The 24110-nt window shown below is 38.8% G+C and overlaps 1 protein-coding gene across 2 annotated transcripts in view; it reads right to left on the bottom strand.

Annotated features, from left to right (window-relative positions):
• The window catches only part of PHAF1 (phagophore assembly factor 1), a 36846-nt gene extending 13600 nt beyond the window's left edge, over positions 1–23246 (bottom strand). The window contains exons 1-11 of one of the 2 annotated variants that reach the window (XM_072422857.1): positions 23135–23246; positions 14636–14760; positions 12601–12683; positions 10878–10961; positions 10752–10795; positions 9330–9409; positions 9154–9248; positions 7765–7862; positions 7268–7380; positions 6367–6500; positions 1312–1395 (exon numbers count right to left, since the gene is read on the bottom strand). In XM_072422857.1, the coding sequence (XP_072278958.1) occupies positions 1312–1395; positions 6367–6500; positions 7268–7380; positions 7765–7862; positions 9154–9248; positions 9330–9409; positions 10752–10795; positions 10878–10961; positions 12601–12683; positions 14636–14699 (879 nt within the window). In that variant the 5' untranslated portion in view covers positions 14700–14760; positions 23135–23246. The remainder of the gene's footprint in view (positions 1–1311; positions 1396–6366; positions 6501–7267; positions 7381–7764; positions 7863–9153; positions 9249–9329; positions 9410–10751; positions 10796–10877; positions 10962–12600; positions 12684–14635; positions 14761–23134) is intronic. The other variant, XM_072422858.1, reaches the window with a different exon arrangement.
• Between the last annotated feature and the right edge of the window lie 864 nt (positions 23247–24110).

Below are 24110 nucleotides of genomic sequence, written 5' to 3'. Positions count from 1 at the left end.
GATAAAAAGGGTAAAAGGCCCAAATCACAACTGCACACAATGGTTAGCATATCAGTATGTACAGCCAGATAAACAGGGCAAACAAAAAGATTATATATTGGAACTTATCAGCTATGGTGGTTGCATTAATTTCCTTTTTCCCATGGATAATCCTCTGAATAACACACTACTTGGTCCTTAGTTGGCTATGCTTACTGCTCCACTGTATCCATAGAATGAGCCATGGTTGTCACCCAGGCTGGACTTCTAACATGTGTGCTTTTGTTGATCTTCAATACAAGGGGGGTGAGGTGATCAGACGTTTACAGAACAAATTGGCTCAGTTCAAGGAAAGTAAAGATTTTTCTGTACCCACTGAAAATGTTCTTCAAAAAAAAGGGATAACTGAAAAGGTGCACAACATGTGCTGCGTGGAACAGATGAGGAAATTGGAGGTACAGATGACACAAGAGAGGACCTTTTAGGAACAATAGAGGTCACTGAGGCTGCGGGCTGGATACATATGGATGCAAGTACGAGAACCCTTATCCCCTTAAAATGGCGGTTTTGATCTTCACTAAATACAACATATGAAAGGATCGCTCAGTCGGTTTAGGTAAATAAGCCAGGGAGCCATCAAAGAGAAATTTTGCTTCTCTGTTCCTGAGGAAGCGGACTTAACTCTGTGAAACATGTTGAACGTTTACTGCCTATCAACATAAAACAGACCAACTATGTAAATGTACTGGTCAATTTGATGGTTTTATGTAATTTGAACAAAATTTTGAATGCATTAATGTTTAAATTTTTACCTGGTAATTGTGTAGATTGAGCTTCATTGAAAGACCCTGCTTTATGAAAGCTCTCCAAGGGTGGATAGAATACACTTTCATCAGTGAAGCTGGGTGATCCAGCAAACCTGAAATGGATCTTGTCCAGGATTCAAGATGTTTGTTAGCAAATAGCTAATGATTTTTAAAATTCTATTCCATGTTTTCTGGATCACCCATTTTTTTTTACATTTTTTAAATAGACTTGTTCCTGTGGTAATGTGCATGTGTAGAGAAACATAATGTACATCTCTGCAATTACAGAAAAATTATTTAAATTTTTAAAAGATGAACTGCTATGGCCAGTGGTATTTTGCTATACTACTAAAACATTCAGAAAATGTGCAGACAACAGGACAGTTCTAAATTTCTAACACACTCAAGATTTTCTTAATAATTTTAATAATAAACATAATAAAAGGAAATACATATACTGTAAAAAATATATTATAGTATCTGTTAGTGTGAATAACGATTACACAAAAACAAGGTCTATACTCACCACACCCAGGGTAAAATAGTTATAGAAATAATCATTGCACTTTGCCGGGACCTGCTTGTGGGGGGACGGGGAATGAATCTTCATCTAGAGGAAATGAAATAAATTATCGATATTTTTGTAACAATATAGCAGTTGAAATCTGTACCATGTATAAGGACTAGATAGAGTTCATTAATACCTTAATATATTAATGATGTTTTGTACTTCAGCTGCACTTGATTTACTAAGGTAGAGCAACAAAAGAGTCATCTCACACTCATTTGTATTGGTCTTTACAAGCTGCTAAGCCGACCATAAAATTTAGAAGTTGCTCCAGTTGTGTGGACATGATCTGTTTGCCATCTGCCAAGCCATTGACAATCACTGCACAGTAATTGATTAACTCCCCTAGAGGTATTACCGAGTGTGACTTGGGGGGGATATTACCTGCAAATTACGCTAATCCCGAGTCACACTAGGGGTCACTTTAACCTAAAAAAAACCCCACTTACCTTGCTCCGTTGTCATCCCCCGTCATCCTGCTGGTACTCGCAGGTCCTGGGGACACGTCTGTCTTCTTCGATCTTCAGCTGCGCAATGCAGAGACGATCTCCGGGAAAATCAAATAATTTTGCATTGGATTCAATACAAAATAGCTGTATTGAGTCCAATACAAAGAAATTTCGATATATATATATATATATATATATATATAACTACAATGGTACCTTGGTATAAGTCCGCTTTGGAATAAGTCCAACTTGGTATAAGTCTTGCTTGGACACTTTGTAAACTTTTGCTTGGTATACAACCTTTGCTTGTTATACAACGTTTGTGCTAGAACTAGTATGGGTCAAAATGAGTCATAACACCGGGGGTAAATACCCTTATTTACCTCTCTCGAGACAAAGCCACGGCTGCCCACGAGCGTCAGTACGCCAGTTGCTACCATTCAGTGAACAACCCGCGCTATAACTCTCTGTGAATTACATAACATCTCCTCCTCCCTCTGCAACATCTCTGCACCATCCTAGTAGGCACTCGACTCTTCTTAGCAAGGTAAAGTGAGGTTAAATTTTCATTTATTTCTACATTTTTTATGTAGTTAGTATTAGGCAGTGTTTAAATTATTTGATACAGCCCCCTCAATGTATAATAGCCAATACAACAGGATTTTTTTTCATGGGAACTAATTAAACATTTTCTTTTTATTTCTTATGGGAAAATTGTGTTTGGTATAAGTCCTGTTTGGTAAAAGTCCAAGGATCTGGATCGGATTAGGGACTTATACCAACGTACCACTGTATATTATATATGCTACTATACACTTAAGTTTAACTATTTTTTTTCAACAGATTTTTGTGTTTTTTTATTTAAAGTTTATTATTAAATGTAATAAATATTGGACATATTTCAGCGAGTTATGCCTAAATTATGCCTACAATGTAAAATAATTTTCCATGCAAAAAAATGTAACGCTTTTTGCATGGAAATTTGGATGGAATTAGAACGCTAGGGAGGTTAAAGCACATACAATATTACATACATAAGTACTTCTTACTAAATGTTAATAGTGCAAGTATATGAATTGATATTATTGTTGTCCAAAAAGCAATCTAGGGGCACTAAGATTGGGAGAAAAATGTACAAACAATTTTGCGGAGTGCAAATGCAATTATAAGCAACACGTACAAAGGAGCTAAGTGAACAAAGTTATGACTTGGGCATCCTCTTAAGCGAGGGGGGTCAGGAATGGGGGAAAGTAGTGAAACACCACTGTATCTCTTCTACAGGTGTAACTAAGAAAAAGTGGTGTCATCCACCTGTGGAGAAGGTTGTGTAAATTTTTAGGACTTAGTGGACAGAATTAAAAACCATTTGGCAGATAAAACCACTCCTTTATATGCATGTCATTTGTGTATTCCTGTAATGTAGCTATAACTCGTAAGTGTGGTTTGTGGGTTAGGTAGCGGTGCTGTGCTAGCACAACGAAGATCAACAGCAAGCATGGAGCAATATCTGAAATCTTTACAGGTGCAATATAACAAAGCAGGTGGTATTATTGTTTACAAAGTTTATTGTTACTATAATATATTCACATGTAATAAAGTACTTTTACAGACTTTCTTACAGTTATGGTTTAGTTGTATTTTAAACTTAACTCAGTCTTGGGCTACCTACACATCAGATGATTCCTGCCTGAAAATTGCCTCGGGGCTGATATCGGACAAGAATCTGGCGTGTGTATATTGCTCGTCGTCTGTCAGTCCGTCAACCACCCTGGTGGATCAACGAGGAAGGATCATATAAATCGAAAGGGAGAGTGCGCAACGGGGTTCCTCTCCGTCATTCTCCCCCCTCTCCTCTCCATAGAGCAGAACGGTACTGTGTGGACATGCATCCTGCAGTCTTTTGACATTGGAAAGGATCATGAAAGATTGCACGGTGTGTACCCAACCTTAGTTCCGGAAGCTGGTAGATACTGGATCATTTATTTTATAGTCATTTCCCCTTTCTCCACTTTATTCACTTCATTAGCTTAGGCAAATTTCTTTTTTTTTTTCCTCTACTTCTTCCAATCTCACAGATCCATGGAGCTACAGATATGTTTTAAACCCTGGTTTATACCTAGATATTCTTCATGATAAGGATTACCACGGCACACTCTGATGTACTCTGAATAAAGACACTATGAGATGAGGCAAATCAAGGAAACAAATTGTTGCTGAATTATTAATATTTATTTTATTTAAAAAGCCCCTGGAAAGCCCCTGCCCTTTAGTCTTTACTCTAGCAGCGGTAAAGACTGACTTGGGGCGCAGAGCCTCCTGGGATACATGGCGTAGGTATCCCAGGAGGCTCTGCTCCTTCTGTGCATGCCCGATCTTGGGCAAATGCAGAAGGAGCTTTTCCCTGCAGTGGAAAAAATGCTGATTCCACACATGTGAGAGACTGGCCTTTTTTTTTTTTTTTCCACCTTTACAACAAGATAGGTCACCTGATCTCTCACCTACACAGTGCGAGATCGGGTGATGTAGCAGAAAAAGGAAGAGGACGGAAGCAGATGGTAGTGCCTGGAATTTGCTCTGGACCGGGACGACAAAGAAATCCAACACGGCATGGGACCTAATGGAAAGGGATTGGGGGCTCTGCAGAAGTAAGTGGTGTTTTTTACTGACAATTCAGCTTTAAAGAATTGTCTATCAACTAGGGTTCATCCAGAGATGCTAGGGGTTCCTTGAACAATGAGCAATTTAGGATCCTCAGGCTAATTTAACTGACATCCATGATCTTTTGGATATTCCACTTGCCAGCAATGTAAGAGGCATTCTTTTCATTGACCACCACTAAAGTACTATGAGCTGTGGATAAAGTAATTAAAGCAAGGGTACACTCATGTTTAAAAGATTGAGAAAGGCCGATATAAAGTACTTCAGACACAGCCAGACCATTACCTTTTTTTTTCCAGCCAGTTAGCAATGCATCCACTATATTTTCCTACTGCCATAGACATTTTAGGTAGATGAAGAGTGAACTTTTGTTTTACATTTGACATTTCAGTTTTTTCCTCTGTAAATTTCTGTACTCTTGTGTATACTATATTTGTATTGAAAAATAAATGGGTGTTATATAAAAATTCCTAATCAGGTAGGTTAGAGAGAGGTAGAGAGGAATGTGTACGTATTTTTACTATGTGACAGGTACAGTTAGTGCTTGTATGTGGAAAATTTGCTGCGTACAGACAACATGCAGTCAAAGGAGCTCTCCATGCAGGTGAAACAAGCTATCCTTAAGCTGCAAAAAAAAAAGTACGAGAAATTGCTACAATATTAGGAGTGGCAAAATCTACAGTTTGGTTCATCATAAGAAAGAAAAAGCATTGGTGAACTCAGCAACGCCAAAAGACCTGGATGTCCATGGAAGACGACATTGGTGGATGATCGCAGAATCATTTACATGGTGAAGAGAAACCCCTTCACAACAGCTAACCAAGTGAACAACACTCTCCAGGAGGTAGGCGTATCGATATCCAAGTCTACCATAAAGAGTAGACTGCATGAAAGTAAATACAGAGGGTGCACTGCAAGGTGCAAGCCACTCATAAGCCTCAAAAACTGAAAGGCTAGATTGGACTTTGCTCAAAAACATCTAAAAAAGCCAGCACAGTTCTGGAAAAACATTCTTTGGACAGATGAAACCAAGATCAACCTTTACCAGAATGATGGCAAGAAAAAAGTATGAAGAAGGCGTGGAACAGCTCGTGATGGCACTGGGACATTAGTGTTTATCGATGATGTGACACAGGACAGAAGCAGCCGAATAAATTCTGAGGTGTTCAGAGACATACTGTCTGCTCAAATCCAGCTAAATGCAGTCACATTGATTGGGAGATGTTTCATGATACAGATGGACAATGACCCAAAACATACAGCCAAGGTAACACAGGAGTTTATTAAAGCAAAGAAGTGGAATATTCTTGAATGGCCAAGTCAGTCACCTGATCTGAACCCAATTGAGCATGCATTTCACTTGTTGAAGACTAAACTTCGGACAGAAAGGCCCACAAACAAACAGCAACTAAAAGCCGCTGCGGTAAAGGCCTGGCAGAGCATTAAAAAGGAGGAAACCCAGCATCTGGCGATGTCCACGAGTTCAAGACTACAGGCTATCATTGCCAGCAAAGGGTTTTCAACCAAGTATTAGAAATAAATATTATTTTTTTAGCTTTTTAATTTGTCCATTTACTTTTGAGCCCCTAAAATGAAGTGATTGTTAAAAAAAGGCTTTAGTTCCTCACATTTTAATGCAATCTTTTAGTTCAACCCACTGAATTAAAGCTGAAAGTCTGCAGTTCAACTGCATCTGAGTTTCATTTAAAATTAATTGTGGTGATATACAGAACCAAAATTGGAAAAAAGTCTCTGTCCAAATATTTATGGACCTAACTGTAGCTAAGCAAATAGCTGCATATTTAATTCAAGATATACCTTGCCTATGGAAATAAACCTATTCTGTACACTTCTACTATCCAGTCTGCATCATTTTAAACATTGTTTCAATTGTGGGACCATCTACCTTATCCTCGGACTTGTAGAAGACTTTATGTGGAGCTCCAAGTGTACCCAGCACATCCTGACATGAGTCCCCAAAATATATACATCGCTCGGATACACGCAGCTTAGCATCGGCCATTACTCCTGGACCACAACCTGCCAGTGAAGAACACAAGGAAAGATATTTAACTGATATTTTATCCTACTAGTTCCTAATGTTAAAATAGAACTCCAAGCTGGGGCTACTTTTACTGCTTGTTGTGTCTTAAAACAAAAAAAAAAAACAAACAAAAAGACAACATTTTGTATTTTAGTTATTAATAGAGTATGGAAGGGTTAAAATACATTTTTAATGCTGCCTGGGACTTTTTTTTTACTTGGTTGCTGTTAAAAATGTTCCCTTACTTCCTGTCTAGTGAAACTATTGTCATTGTGACAACTAGTTAGTGGAGGAAATCTCTCTAGTAGAGGCATATTGATCAGTAAAAAAAAAAAAAAAACAGACAATGCTTCTTCTGCTCCCCTACTTTCTCAAACATTGCAAATATAACTGCCTGGAATCTAATAGATTATCTTTCCATAACTGCCTATGCATCACAAATTACACTGATCTGGGAAGTTAAGCATTATCTTTTATTGAACTGCAAAGCATTATCAATCAAACATGCTTCAAAGCACTAGATTGACAGGAAGATGGGAGATTTAGGCAGCTGTAAATATAGAAGCGTTACAGAAACATAATGCTCAGTCATACTCTACGTTTTTAGCTTTTTGTGCTTCCTGTCCACTCATTGGAAAATGATTTTACCATCTTAGCTATGCAGTGATATACAGGATAACGTTAATATGTATACCAACAGAATTTTTTTTTTCCACTTAAATATGTACATTCTAATGTGTAATGTATATACAGCTCAAATTACCTGTGCTCTGCAGACGGAGTCTCAGCCCCAGGGGACCAGATGCATCTCGCAGGACATCTACACTTTCTGCATACACGTTGCCCATATAGCATCCTAAAGGCATTGCAGGAGCTCTAAAATTTAGAATGACAGAAAGATGTGATGTATTAAGATTTTTTTTTTTTTAAAGAGTGTCTGTCACACAGAAACTTTGTGCTGGACCAAATTTTAGTTATTTAGGAAAGCATGACATTATTGTGAAAACAAGCAGGAATATGGCTCCTTTTTAATAATTAGGCTAAAAGTGGTGTTCCAATATAAATTTATTAGCTTTGGTTCTCTCAATGTACTACCGCAGATCGGTGATTGGTTCACACTTAAAATATTTTAGTAGCGCTGAAATGTCCTGTGTAATCAGGCATACAGGTAATCCAGGCAGATTAAATGGCTTTCTGTGAATGTAATGTATCCTGTGGCAGTGGTCTTAAGTAATGCAAACAGAAACAAAAGTTTCTTACTTTGTATCCTGGAGGCTGTTACCGCTGTAGATATACATGCGTTTCACCATGGCTCCATGTGGTATTTGAAGTGATGCCAGTCCATGGGCAAAGTTGGGCTTTAAAAATAAAAATTTTATTGTTTTTGCATATATTGCAATTTACATAGTTACACAATTAATTAATTTACACAAGTTAAAAAAAACACATTTGTACAATTCAGCATGGCAGAGGTTGAAGGAGAAAGAATAGGAAAGGGGAAAGACCACAATTTACTTGTGCTAAGCCTTGCCCCTACAACTTTGGTGAAGTTCCACCTTTTGTCAGAAGTGTGTCATAGTGTCACAATTTTACACATTAAGAAAAAGAAGACAAGAATTGCCCTGGTAAAGAGAAATGACAGCTTATACATAACCTCTCTTTTTACCCTTAAGACTTTTTTTTTACATTGAAGCTTCTCTCTCATCCCAAACCCTTAGCAACAATCCGTTCTAGCTCAGCCTCCTTTCTGTCCTATTCACAATCTGTTGTTACTCTACTTGTCCTCAGACAAAATTACCTTCACCTTACCTTCAACCAACCAAGTCCCACTTTCTTAAGCTGGTCATACACAGCTTAATAACCATATAGTTGGTGGTCTTTCTCCCTAAACCCCTGTAATGGTGAATCTCTTTTTTGATCTTGCTGCATCCACTCCCTCTTCCCAAAGTACAAATTCAGCTTTCTGTCCCTTCTTAGTTTTCATATAGAACACAATTAGTTCCATATGTGCCTCATATAATCTCCCCACCCTCAAAGGACAAAGATCAGTTTATATTTCCTAACACTTGTCCCTTCCCGTGTCCAGTTCTTATACAAAAATAAAATACATCCAACTAAAGTATTGTCTGGCCAGTAATTCATACTAATAAATTTTAAATCACTATTAGAATGCCAAAAAGCTAAAAGCCTATTCAATCTAAATGAATACATTCATAATTGGGCACACATTAGGTAGAAGATTAAGAATATGTTCACTCTGAAAAATATTTTACTATATAAAACAAGATGTTTTTTCCCTCAATAGGTCAAAAAGGCCTCAAAACAACCATGCACAAAGGTAATTTAAGAGCAAAAGTTTCATCATAACCAACTAAGTGCAAAAGTCCCAAATACCTTAATCTGTAAAAAGAATAGAAAAAATTAACAAATTGAAGCTGTGCAATTTTATTTATTTACATTCATTTTACTGGCATTTCTACTGACAACTGTTTTGAATGTTAGCAGAGACAAATGCTTTTTGCTCTGGGTTTATACTTGAGATTTCCTAATATTTCCTATATGATCAGATACAGTATATGCTTTCTATTAAATAGTTCTAGAAGAAAAAAACAACTAGCAACAACAACAAAAGCAAGCAAAACTCCTTACCTCATACTTAGGGGCTTCTGTCCAGGAGTCCAGTTGAAAAGAAAATGACAAGCCTCGGAAATTGAGGTGGAACAGTTGTTCTGCTGTGTTGTATACTGAAATCAACATAAAGCAACATGAACATTTCTGCTGCAGTTAAGCTGGTACATACAAACATTAACAAAGAGGGGTCTTACCTCCTGGATGTGTTGCTCCAAATGACTGGTCAATCTGCTCTATTGTGGGAGCTATTGCCTGCGAGTTGAAATGAACCCCACTGTATCAAAAAGAGGGCAAAGAGAAAGAATGAAAAAGGCATAAAAAACAAAGATATAAAGAATAAGATCTATATAGAGCAAAGGTTACACAGAAACAACCATGATCAAAGTGAGCAATAAGGTATAGGCAGCTTAAGGTGAAAATATAGGGATGTCCCTTTTGCAATAAAACATACTTACCTGTTTGTAATCTTCTTCTTGTAATACACTGAGTTGTGAATGTGCAGCTTAATGTTGGATTCTAGGAAAGAATGAAGTCCTACGTGCACAGCTAGCCAATTAGGACCACTAAAGTTCTAACTCCAGAAAACAGTGGAGCGAGGGCAGGTGAGTGGAATGGGTGGAATTAAAAAATTGTGATCAGGCAGGTAAGGGTAAGGGTATTTTCTTGGCAGATGGGACATAGTCTGTAGCTTCTGCAATAAACCAGCCTGTAGCCAATTTTTTAATTTTGAAAGTTTAATGCCACTTTAAGGAGAAAAGGCAGAGGGGTTATTTTTTTTAGCCACTGGGGTAGTTTAGCTAAGATTTCCCTCTTTTTCTGGCTGGAAATAAGTCACCACCTCCCTTTCCCACCACAAGGCCCCAAATAGCACCCCTGCAGCAAAGAACAAGCAGAAAATAAAAAAAAAAACAAAATGCAGAGAATGTGTAAGCGCTAGCTAAAACAAAGTAAGCTCCTACCTCCTTGTACAAAACTGTTCTGCTGAGCTGAAATCCCAAGTAGTAATATTGGAAATGCTCAAGTTTGTCTCTGTTGAACTAAAAGACCCCATGTAACAGAGATGGTAAACTGTTTTATACTCCAGAGAACAAGCTCGGCAGGGATAAAAGAACTGCTTGGGATTTCAGTATAGCTGAGGCAGCATTATCAGCTTAACTACAACAAGTTTGGAGCTCAGGTGTTTTCTATGAGGATTACCAGACATTTTTCTGTATTTGCAGCATAGGGATGAAAACATAGGGAAATGTGATTGTATGGCCGAGATCCAGTGAATATGTTTTTATTTAGATGGACTATAATGGGAGAATCTGGGTGATCCAGTAAACCTAGAATGGATTAAAAACATTTGCCAACTGATAATACAAAAGATTTTTAAGAAATCTATTTGCTGTATCTTCCAGTTCTCCCATGATAGTCTATTTCTTTAGTCTTTGAGAGCTTTATTAAATCAGACCCACAGTGTAAGATGCAAAGATAGCATAATGATTAATAAAAAGGTATAGGAAACACAAAATTATGTGCACAGGTATATTGAAAGACAAAGAACAGGAAAGGCGTTAACTAAACCAAGAGACAGGGTAAGGTGAAAGACAAGATGTGGCGATGGATACACTCACCAGTATTTTAATTTTACTTTTGTCAAATCGTATACTTCTATCACCTAAAAATAAAGATCACAAGCATTAGGACAATGGAATGGCCTGACAATACCCCCCTGCTTTCTATAGCTACAAGCCTCTCACCTTTAGCCTTTGATTAAATGCATCAAACAACAGTTTGATCCCGTCCTGAGTGAGGCTAAGTATGAGGTCATGATTCAAGGGACACTGAAAAACAATAAAATAAAAAACAAAAAAAAAAATTATTTATTTTTTATTTACTATCAACACAAAGAACTTATTTCTAACGCTTGTTATGCCTGGTCAGATTTCCCCAATACAAAAATGACTTGAATGCACTTTAATAAAGTATAGAGACAGTATTCAACCTTTACTGTATCAATAAGAGAAATGTACAAAGAAATTTTAATACTAAATGAGTTTCCCACATGCCTTTCAGAGCATATAAAGCTTGAAAAAACAAAGAAAACCCCAGGCCATAACATGGAATTTATCCAAACCAGGATCTAGAAACTTTTAGAAACTCTGCAAGGCAGACTGCTGCCTGACTCTGTAGACTATAATGTAAAAACCCACAGATCTCACATATCAATTAACGGATGCTGCAAGGCTATGGCTGGGCCTAAGTCAAGTAAAAGCTGTGTTCGTATTTTTTTTGCCTGTCTGCAATTACAATAAATCATGTTGGGAATCGATTGCAAGACAGGAGAAGTATACACTCCAACTACAAACTACTACTGATCATTAGTTTTACTTTTGCTGTTAGGCTGTTCAGATGCACAGTTAAAAATATTCTTTAGTTATCTGCTCTTTTCATTTTAGTGTTAGTCAGTTAGGGCAAAAGACCCCTGCAGAACTTAATTGTCAATGCACAACCCCCTTCCCGCAGAGAGCAGGGAGCAAAGAGAGTAGTACAGGAAAAGCTTTGTTAAGAAAACTGCAAGGAAGTAGAAGTTGGAGTTCTGCATTATCTGCTACTCTGCGGCTTACCTGAAAATGAAAGTAGTTCTGTGCTGGTAATATAAAAATAGGTAAGGGCACTACTGGAGCGGAAGTTTTAAACTGCCACAGTAAAGGTTTCAATAAAGCATTTGTGCATGACCATGTGATGATTTGAGATACCATTGCTGCAATATCATTATTCACCCAGTCTTGTGACCCCTGCAGTTTCATCAGTCTACTACTAATCCATATACACTTCATCAGCCAAAACATTAAAACCCCCGACAGGTGAGGTGAATATCGTTGATCATCCTGTTACATTGGAACATATCAAAAAATGATATATTAGGCAGCAACAGGCATTATTAAAAGTGATTATTGGGAAGAAAGGAAAAATAGGCAAGAATAAGGATGCAAAATTACTATAACAAGGGCCAAATTGTGATGACTCAGCATCTCTAAAATAGCAGGTCTGGTGGGGTGTTTCCAATATGCAGTGGTTAGCACCTTTCAAGTAGAGCCAACTGGTAAACTAGTAACACGATCATGGGAGCTCAAATCTCATTTATGTACATAGGGGCAGAGGCTGGGGCTGTCTGGTCCAGTGCTACTGCGGCTCCAAATGCTGAAATAAATGTAATGCTGGCCAAAGCAAAAGTTTCATAGTGAATCACAGCTTGCTGTATATAAATCTGTGTAGCTGCAGACTATTAAGTGTGCCCATGTCACCTGCCCACAGCAGAGTGATGAATTCCTCTCAGCCTAGACAAAGTAACTGAACTGCTTTTAACAATAAAAGGTAAAAAAAAAAATAATACCCATTCTGCTTCTGTCATACTTAACAGTTCAAGAATTTACCAATTTAGGATTATAAAGTTACTAAAAGATCCACTGTATGACCCACCTGTTCGCTATAGAGGATCTGTACATTTCGGATCATCCTGCAATGTTTCTGGAGGATAGACACAGCCTGAGCCAGGGGCATTCCTGCAATAGACAAACAACAGTAAATTTTATGGCATAGAAACTTGACTATGAAGTTAGAATTCAGGCTTTTCAGATGAACAGTTCTCAGTTCCTCATTTCAGGCCCACACTAATACACTTTTTGGAGCTGGGGAGAAAAGCGGCTACCAAGACATTTGCTGTGAAACCACTTTAGTGATATAGTGGTTTGATGTAGCAATCCAAAATCCTTTTTGTAAAGTACACAGAGCTGTGCATGTTTAATACCAGGTATCCTGGCTGCTGGGAGTGAGTGAACTGCACCAGACTGGCCTGGCCAATCAGGATGGTCAAAGATCCGAGACCCGGAAAAGGACCAGGTGAAGAGGAGGGTGCCCGGTGACCGTGAGAGAGCAGCTAAGTTTATTTTAAAAATGCAATCAGGCAGGTAAGTTATTTTATTGTAAAAAGGACCTGCCAACTTTTTCTTTAGGTGACTCTGTTCTCTAAAAAAAAGTTTTGTAGAAGTTAGGCTTGAAAAACATAATGAAAACTGCTTTATTCACCTGTCCATCACTTGGCACTGCCCTCTTCTTCTCTACCTGAATACAATCTTTGGTCATGTTGACTAGCCAAGCCAGGATGATGTAACTCCTGTGAAGGCGTGAACGATTCACCCATTCCCAGCATCCACAAGGGAAGTTTCCTGGAGCGGTCAGGTTTAGAGGAGGGATTATTGCAGAAAGGAACATCACCAGTTCCTTTCTGCAATAATGGCCTGCCTGATCAAGCACTTTTAAAAGTGGAACTTCAGTTTAAGGTAAAATAAAAATTCAATTCATAGACAGGAGGATCAGGGAGTATAAACTGAGATATATATGTATATATATTAGTCCTAACTTCAAAAAAAAAATAAAAAAACATTTAAGCCAATAAACAATCCAATATTGAAAAGGACCAGCGTATTATAAGCAGTATATACATGACATCAAAGAGTTAGACATAAAAGGGTATCACACCTGTATTAATTAGGCTTATCCACTTCCCCTACTGCAAACAAAACATGTTGTGGTCAACACTGTATAAAAGGGGTTGCTGCAGATATGACCTATCCCAGGTTGTTATGGATTTCACAATGCCCAAATAACAAAGAAAACAACAGGGCAGATTCCTGAAATCAGGTGACACTGGGAGGAACGTGCCAAAAATACAAGCCAAGAAAGGAAAAAAAATCTCATGCAGCTTTGTTTCACTAGAACACAAGGGTTAGGTCAGAATGTTAATTGTTTAATACATTGGAGTCTTTTAAAACAGTCAATGTGAATTCACCAAAGATTCTCTGGTTGTGAATAAATCAGTGTAATTTAAAACACTCAGCCATGAAAAGTCAAACTACAGTGAATGTCAGAATCACTGCTATATAAATATACCCCATGGACTCAAAAAATGAGGTCTCCATGCCCACAACTTAAGATACGTTTCGGACCTGTTCATACCTTCATAGCCTCAGATTGAACTTTGGTGGAGAAAAATGTACTGTAATGTCCTTAACCCAAAGCCCATAAGGAACTTTTTGGTAATTCTGAATGATTTAGTGCTTCATACAAACCAAAGATCTAGATTCAGTCTAATGCAATACTAATAAATTGGAATGATTTATGACCAACTGTTATGGGCCACCTTTTCAAATGAAATAATGAAGCTCTAATAAGAGTAAGGCCACAAAAAAAAATTGTAAAAATTTGGAAGCCATGGTTGGAAATAGCAGAGTATCTAAATACTGTGCAAAGCAGCACTAAAGGAGATAAGGGGGAAAAGCCGTATGTATGTATGAATGTGTTTTTTTTAGTTTTTATATAACTACTGGTGCTGGCTATTCTTTTTTTCAAACAAGTAATGCATGCAGGAAGTATACCATGAACCAAAATTGGCCTGGAGAAAACTGGACACATTTTAAGGGAGATTTGGGCCACTGTAGGCCTGATAACAACTCACCTAAGGTAAACTCCCATTGCTGGTTGCCAAGGGATCTCTCAGGAACAACCTCCAGATCCAGCATTGGCTCAGGACGGGGAGGTACCAGCTGTCAGCTTAGATCCAGACTGTTAACACAGCTGAACCTGTAAAATATAAGAAAAATAATTACAACAAACAAAATCAGGTCTGCATTTATTGAATATATGTCAAAAATAATGCATTCTCCTAGAAATCTGCCTTGTACTGCCATATGGCATGAATGTTTACTATAAATGCTTTACATTGATCATTTTAAAACAGCAGTCATGGTTTGATCATAAAAGGTACTAGTACTTTGCCTATTCTGAGAAAACTATACAGGTATCTTTACTATAAGTAGCAGTACCACTATTAAGCATCAGGTAAATATTTACAACCTTCTTTCTGTCTAAAGCACATTTAGGATTCGAGTAAGATGCAAATCGCTGTGTGAACCTAAACACTACGCACCCTCCCCACACTTCCACATGACATTGCATTGCATTGCATTGTGAAGGGGGGGGGGGGTTCTACGTGTTGTTTAATACCTAGAAATACTGAGTAAATGCAAGTATCAGGTGGGGTAGCAGCAGCTCAAAGCCATTGGGTAGGGGGGAGGGGGACATTTAATTTTACAAATAGAATTTAAATAATACAGCAATCATTTATACCTTATACCTTAGAATGAAATTGCTCATTACACAAAAGCTTGGTAAGTAATGTGAATAATTCAATTTGAATGAGATCCATGTAAAAGAAAATGATGGAAAAATAACTTTTGCATTTAGTACACATAATTTTGAGTTCTCAACTATTTATCTGCTAGTAAGACATTGGTGAGCAAAAATTTCAGTTAGCACTTCAGTAAAGCAGAACAAAAGTTCCATTCATAGAGGATGATGGAGCAGGTCATTATAGCAGCAAGGGTCAGGCAATGTCCTTTCTGCAATAATCCCCCCCCTACCTGCCTGATCGATCTGGTAAAAAAGCTGAGCTGTGCATAAATAAAATACATCCTCTCAGCCTGGCCAATCAAGAAGATCTATAAAAAAAAATGCCAGTGCTTTGAGAGGGAAACAGGGACAGATGAACAACTCAGAGTTTAGTTTTGCTTTAATGAACAAATCAGGCAGACGTTGAGTTCTCAAAGAGCTTACCATACTGGTACATGGGGAAGGGGATCTGAAACTCCAATGGATATTTTGCTTCTTTAATTAGATTTTACATTTACCCTAAAATGCATATTGAGAAGAGAATTTATACCTCTGTAATAGACATTAGCATAATCACAGAATTGTTTTAAAAGTCAAGATAACTCTATCCTTGAGCTGCATAAAGACATACTGATGTTACAGGATATGCATGAAAAATCTAGTCATCTCCTGATCTTTTGAAAAATTGTTCTACAAAAATGCAAATTTACTTTAGTTTGTTTGCTTGTGCCTCTAGGGAAGGGAAAGCTAGTGCTGACCTGTCACAGGGAAGAAAAAAATGTAGGCGAAGACATCCATCCTGGCCTTTTAACATTCCTCAGAGAACATTTGGCCAGCAGACAAAGGTCGTAGTCATGGAGGTGTCTAAAAACATAGAAACCTTCCCTGATCTGATGGTAATGATGTGCAGAACTAGGCTTTCATATACAATATGGCCAACTTGTGGACAGATGACATAAGTCCAGCTATATAGACAAAATTAAGTGGACAACCCATAAATCGTGTTTATGTGTTTTCAGTAAAGGGTCAGTGTTCTCCCCAGCCCCTTTTAGCTGGGTGTAGCACCTGGCATTTTTCAGCAACCACCCGGCTGTTTTTGGTTGGTTAACAAAAAGTTTGGTCACAGTCAGGGGTTTCCACCCACCTACAATTTCTTCCCATCCAGTTTAAAAAATGTTCTGGGTTGAGCATTGAGGGTACAGTTAATGCTACAGCACACAAAGTCATCTATGAAAAGATCTAACATGATCTTTGGCATAAAACAAGTTCTTTAGAGACTTGGTGTGGAGGAACTTATGTGGCCTGCACAGAGAACAGAGCTCATTCTACACAAAACCATTTAGCATCACAATTCAACCTCACTATTTCTTCCTAGGTTAAATTGGCAAAAATTAGCATCTCAACAACTTATTCAAAACCTTCTCAAGAGATTGCAGTCTGTTAAAGTTGCAAAAAAGAGCGCCATTTTTCCATGATTTTGGAATAGGATGTCCAGCAAGCTCATGTAGATGTGATGTGACCTTTAGTCATAAATTGTAGATGAGTAATTAGTAACCCCTTGGAGGTCATGAGTAACGTTAGAATAAAATTACCTTTAAAGACTGTTACATTATGTGATGCAAATGGCTTTCAGACTATTGAGATAGAACACAAGCCATACATGTTCTTCAAATCTCATTAAAGACTTATTACTAACCATGGACGTGTTTGGAACCTGTCAGAGATTTGTTGTGACAGCAAGCAGTTATAAGGCACAGAAACTCCATTAGTAGCTAGTCTCACAGACACCAGTGACAATCCTCACCTGGACTGAACTCCCGAGGCTGCTGGTTGTTGTGTTACTCAACACCATTCATGTAAAATATTTAATGCTAAAACTATTTTACTAGTTACATTAGTTTAAAAAGCACAGCTTGGAGTAAAAAATCCTTTCTTTATACTCTAGAACAGTTTATAGGTCAAGAAGCTCTAGAAAATTGTAATGAGCAAGCGTATCTTGTCATTTGTTTATTTAACTAATAATGAAAATATAGGGCCAATGTTTGTGTATTTGTTTGTATGTTACAGATGGAAGTTCCAAAACATAAAAAATTAAATAAAAAATAATGCAGCCACCAACACCTAACATCTGGTAAGCAGAAATATATAACATTTATGCGAGTTTCACTAAAAGTAACATACTTTTGTCATGTTCTACCTTCTATTCTCAGTTTGAAAAAAACAATGTTTGTACATCTTATCCTAAGGGCTTCAGTAGCTAAATATTGATTTCTAATCACTAGTTTAAGTATCTAGAAGTAGAGTGTCAAACTCGAATCATATAAGGGGCCGAAATCTAAAACACAGGCTAAAGCTACGTACACACTTCCAATTATTATCGTTGGAAAACGAACGACGAACGTTCCTGCACGATATATACGAACGATCGTATAGCACCGATCCTGCACATAGAGATAACGACACGATCGTTCGTAGATATTGTACACACAATAGATACGATCGTTTAAGCGATAGAGGAACTATGTGCACGACAGGAAAGTGAACTGACGTTCGTTCATCACGCATGCTCTGAACATGGACGATCAATGAACGACCGTACACACGAACGATGTTCAACGATCGTCGTCCAATCCGATCCGCCGGTCCGGTCATTCGTTTCCAACGAGTTTCCTCGTTCGTCGGCGTCGTTGGTTACTTTTTTACGAACAATTTTTTGCCCAATCGATCGTTCGTCGTTCGATTGGAACGATAAAAATTGGAAGTGTGTACGCACCTTAAGTCGCAGGGCGAAATTCTAATTAAGATACAGTCTTAGTAGAAGAATGGATCCTTCCTCACCCTGAGACACCATATCAAACGCCATCCTCATGCATTATTCATGTCCTGAAAATAGGAACATGTTTGTCTTCGTGAAGCATGAACATATATTAGCTTTTCTATCTTTCAATAAATTGTCCCCCTTCTGCATTAACTTTTCTCGTTAGACGTTTTGGAAGTGATTGCTTTTTTGTTATTAGCAGCTTTTTCTGAGGTCGGTGTACCTGACCTATCCATGTGAGGGGAGCCACTGACTTTGCTGAGGTGGAAGCTGGTGTCTCGGAGTCCGAAGACATTGCTAATGTATCATCCCACTGGGATTCCATACCCGGAGCAGCAGCATACTACTGGCAGCAGGATTGGGACTCTGGCACAGTCGTGCTTAGTGATGGGTCTCGTCAGGAGTCTGAAGAAGCAACGGAGGTCCTCCTGCCTGCAGCGTGATCAGACACTTGTGTGGGCCACCCTGCTTCTACCTAGCTTTCTGGGACTGGGTCCTCCTGGCTGCAAATGTCAGATACGGCACAGTCACTGCGGGCCACATAAAACGGACAGATGCGGCCCGCACACCTGTGATCCAGAAGATCCACTTCACATGCCAGGTTAGGAGGAAAGGCTTAGGAAAGTTGAGTTGGGGGAAAGGCTCAGGAGGAGTTAGGAGGATCCAGCAGATTTTCCCTCAGTTTTGTCTGACAATAAGTGGTTGCTGTGACAGTAGGGTCAATTTTCCAGTTCAATTAGGTAGCGCATTTCATTACATTATTAAATCGAACGCTAATGAATGCTTCATCTTTGAAGAGAGATTAGAAAACGAGTTTTGAATCAAGAACCTTGATCAGTCAGGTCTGAAAATTTTGATTGTGGAATTATGTAATGGCTTTATGAAACCTTTTCTGGGTTCAGGATATTTGACCATTTTTATTTATTCCTCGCAGCCATATATGCCAACTCCAGTGGATTCTTATCCACCACCAGCCATATACAAAACAATATAACACAAAAATGCAATCATTTCCATTATCCAGGAATTTAGTTAACAGGTTAAAGGTGAGTACCTAAAAAACATTTCCTTTGTTTACTCTTTTTTTCTCCTAATCAAGCCTTTACTTGCTTGCACAAAAAACAAACAAACTAGACAGAAAATGCCTATGTTGCAATCAAAGGGGTAATCTGATACCAAAACATTTTTTACCACAAGGTTTCATATTCAGCAAAATTATGCTTAAAAATAAACAAACTAGCTTGGTTGCAGAATACCCAAAGTTTACTGGCATTGCTGCCGAAGCAATCAGCGTAACAACTTGGATAAAAACTGTAATATATAGCAGCTAACCTTACCAAATCCCATGTGCTTAGCTGATCTGTGTATGTTTTTGAGGAGACTCCTCAAATCCTGTCTAGCTGAACTGTAAATGTATAAAGCAGTGTTTTCCCCAGAGCCATTTAGCTGGGCAATTTAGCCATTCAGCTTTTTAGTAACCACAGGTAAATACAGGGGCTGACACCCACCTATAATTTCTTACCGCCCAGTTTAAAAAAAAATTCTGTGTTGAACGCTGTGGGTAACACTCACCAAAACCCGCGTGTGCCATCGAACTGAACATGGAAAGAGGGGTCCCATATCAAGCTTTTAAGGAGCACCAAATGTGTAGTTTTTAACTGGTTTTATTAAAGCTTGAAAAAAATTCATCTTTGCTGGGGTACTAATGTGGACTAAAAATTAAAACTTCAACAGAAAAAAGGGAAATCCCTCATACAAAATACACCAGGAGGGTCAGTATTGCTTAAAGGGGAACAAAAGTTCAATTTTAAAAATTTGGCATGAGGCAGGTCCCTACTGCCCCTTCCACAATATATATTCTCACCTGCCGGATTTGTCAAACTTTGTTGGTTGCAAGGCATACCCAACACTACCCGACTTGCCATGTGGCTGCCATGACTTGAATAAAATCCCATGGACTCGTGTGGGAGTTAAGTCAGTCCGGTCAATCAAGATCAAAGTTTGGAATGCAGGAGAAAAGAAGGGAGACTGTGGCGCCCCCACTGGAAAGGGAACAGATGGGGATCCCCAGGGTTTAGTTCCACTTTAAGAATTGACAAAAAGGTCAGGTGGATTAACTACCAAAAATGAAATTTCATTTTCAAGAAGATTGCCCCTTTATGTTTCATCTAATATTTCTAAAGTTGTCATTCATCTAATATTTCTAAAGTTGTCATCCACATTTATCAGTCATTTATAATGCAATCATCTGGGTGCTTCAATATCTTTATCAATAATTAATAAGGGCTTATATGTTTTCCTAATACATCCCTATATACCAGCACAGGCCAAGTTATTGAACCAGTATTGCTCACACAGCAATTTATATGCCCTTAAAAAATTAATAGCTCAAGACACACAGAAAACAAAAAATACCAGGAGATAACTTCAGAAACTTTGAAGTTTGATGAAAAGCTATAAATACCATAGATGCTGTATGCAAATATTTGTCAAATAATGCAGAGACAGAGAATATGTTTTGTCTATGCATTGAGAACAAATACCCAATATCACCAGACATCTTGCAGCTACCTTAGATGCTCAGGGTGACCACAATATAAACCTTTTCTAATAGAATCAGTTGCCAGGTTAGTGGTCTAGTCATGTCAACCCTCTGGCTTCAGTAATGAGTCCCTGATGTTAAGTAAATATCACAAGTCCTTCCTTGTATATAGGGATCGACCACGCAAGCGCAGCTGAAGAGCTTGGCCATGAGTTGTCAACATCTGCTGCAGGTCTCAGAAGTGAGCCAAGTCTGCATCTAGGGTGGAGGAGCGTAGGGTAAGTCATGAGCTAGGCAGGAAGGGTAAATACACTTTAAATGAAAATGCTTATATCCTTTAAGCTTAACCGTTTAGGGTGCCAGGTTCCAGGTGCAGAACTTATAGAGAAAGAGGGCATGGTAACATGAGAGAAATATTCACTAGAAGATTTATCTGGGGGGTGGTGAGGAGAAATGCAATCAATCCTGAGACAGCAAAGTTCACTAATTATATGATAATAAATTATAAGATTTTTTTGTCCACCAAATAACCACGAATGGATAATAAATGATTTAAAGGGAAAAAAGATTGTAACTTGTTATTGATATATTGTAATATTAGCTAATGCTCTAGTCTAGCATGATAAACAATAAAAAGAAATCATCAAATGGAGGAAGTGTTGCACAGGTTGAGTAGTTAGGCAATTACTGGGTGTTGTAGAACCGGACAACCAGGTCACCAGGACGTGACAATTTAGAGGAGATTATTCAGTGTTTAACCCAGAAAATGTTTTAAACTGGATGGGAAAAAATTACAGGCGGGTGGCAGCCCCTGTATTTGACCCAACTCTTCAGTAACCACACAAATACAGCCTGGTGGTTGCTGAAAAGTGCCGGGTGGTGCACCCAGCTAAAAGGGTCTGGAGAGAGCACTGCTGATTTTTTTTTTACATAACACATACAATAATGAGAAATTATGATTTTCCAAATCTAGACCATCAGCACCCCATATATGGTATGAGCTTGTTAATAACCAACCTGCAAGAAGTTGGTTTGGTATTCTGATACTTGTAGTTCTGAAAGGGCTGGAGTGTTACAGACCACTGCACACATTCACATCACCTACCGATATATACTTCTGTGGTTTATAAGAACTGTATGGTATAAGAACTAATACCAGGCCCTAAATCTCATGTCTAACTTGTGGCCCCGGAGTACCAGTAGTCCAGCCCACAGACCACAACAGTCTATGGGAGCATGTTCACAGTCTCTGCCCGTCGCTTTCCCTAGCGCGCCCGCAGCCTCTGCCCGACGCATTTAAGAAAATGGAACACGCTGCATTTATTGCACTGCAACAAACTACAATGCATCCTAATGCACATTAAAGAAAACACAAAAAATACTAGCCTCTGCTGTGAAAGAAAAATACACAAAAATGTAATACAATCTGTTTAAAAAAAAAACATCAACAAATGTCAGCTGTGGTCCCCTTTAATGAATGCCAACCTGCACTAAGGCAAGGCACGTGGTGCAAATCTAGGCCAACTAGAAGCCATATATCAGAATAATATTATTCCTATTAAACAGGATGTATTTAGCACCAACATATTATGCAGCGCTGTACATTAAATTGGGGATGCAAATGACAGACAAATACAGACAGTGACACAAGAGGAGGAGAGGACCCTGCCCAGAAGAGCTTACAATCTAGGACATTAAAGTATTTGGTTCCCTGGAAGTAATGTAAAACTTTTCTTGGAGCTTATCAGACCTGACAAGCTGGGATTTGTAGTTCCACATTAGCCAGCTACCTTACGCTAATCTTTTGCTATTCAGTATTAATTAGCCAGTGACAGGCAGCCCCTGGCATCAGTAGTAATGGAAGTGAACACACAGAAATACACATATTAAACAGACATCCCTGGGTATAATATAAATCATGAGTCCCTACATGTCTATGTGTATACTACAGGCTGGGCATGCTGGTACTTGTGGTGCCACATCATCCACACAGCCGGACACTCACCTCCCCCCATACAGAGCCCTTTACTGGCCCAAAGCAAACACCTGGTAACAATAACAATGGCAGCTGTAGGGTTCTCTATATACAGCACAGCTACACACAGGACATTCACACATTACACACAGAGCATTCACACATTACATTCACATATTACACACAGGACATTCACACAAAAACAGGACATTCACATACACAGCCCAAATAACTAGGCTCAGGGCACAGCTGTTATACACAAAGCCCCACAATCTCCCCGGATATATTGCTGCCTGGGCCAGCTGAGACTTGTAGTTCCCCAACAGGTCGCCTGTGAAGGGTAATTTCCTCTGTGTGTACAGCTATCATGTAATGTCCCCCAACAGAACCCTCACTGATATAATATACAGACGGAACACGGTGCACACCGAGCACAATAGCCGCCTCTCACCTCTGTTTACCTTCTTCTCCCGGTCGCTGCTGAAAAACTTCCGGTTCTGATGAGCAGGGCCGTAAAGTGACACTTGGTCCCGCCCAGAGTGGGAGGAGTCAGAGGGGTGACAGGATGACACGGGGACCAGCGCAGGGGGTAGCAGGGACAGAACTTAGTGAGGGGAGGCGGGAACAAGGGAGTCTGTCATGTGTGACTGCAATATAGAATACAGCAGTCTGTACTCAGCTCTGCTCCTTGCTGCCATAGTCTGAGCACACATACTCTCTGACAACCTGCTCTGTATTATTCCCCACTCATTTCTCTGGATTTATTTCTTCTCCATTCCATCCCATTATTTCTCCCCCTCTCTAGTTCTTCATAATAATTCCCTTCTATATTAATTTACTATCCCTCCCCCATTATTTCTCTCCCTCTCTAGTCCTTCATAATAATTCCCTTCTATATTAATTTACTCACTATAACCCCCCCTTCAATTTTTTTCTTCTCTTTTATTATTATTATTAGACAGTATTTGTATAGCACTAACATAGTGTGCAGCGCTGTACAATAAATAGGGATAACAAATGCCAGACAGATACAGACACAGAAGGAGGAGAGGACCCTGACCCGAAGAGCTTACAATCTTGCCCTCCCCCTTCTCCTCTCTGATCCGCCTTTCTCCCTTCCCCTAGTTTTTTTTTTTCCCCTTTATTTCTCTCTTTCTTTTTCCATTCTTTACCATTCTCCCTGTTCTTTCTGCCTCTCCCCAACTATATCCTTCGCTCTTTCTTCCCCATTTCTCTTCCGCCTCTTTCTCCTTTCTCTTCTGCTACTAATCCCCCCATTTCTCTTTCTTCCTTCAACTCCCCCGCTCTTTCTTCTCTCTCTCATTTCCTGGCCCCTCTCTCTCACTTTCCCTCTTTTTTCCCATTCTCCCCTCTCTTTTTGCCCCCTTTCTGTTTTATGACACAGATCTCTGTAATTATCTCTTCAG

This window comes from Pyxicephalus adspersus, chromosome 9, assembly GCF_032062135.1.
Source record: "Pyxicephalus adspersus chromosome 9, UCB_Pads_2.0, whole genome shotgun sequence".
NCBI lineage: Eukaryota > Metazoa > Chordata > Amphibia > Anura > Pyxicephalidae > Pyxicephalus > Pyxicephalus adspersus.
Note: the sequence above shows the minus strand (reverse complement) of the source record. Positions and strands in the feature narration are given on the sequence as shown.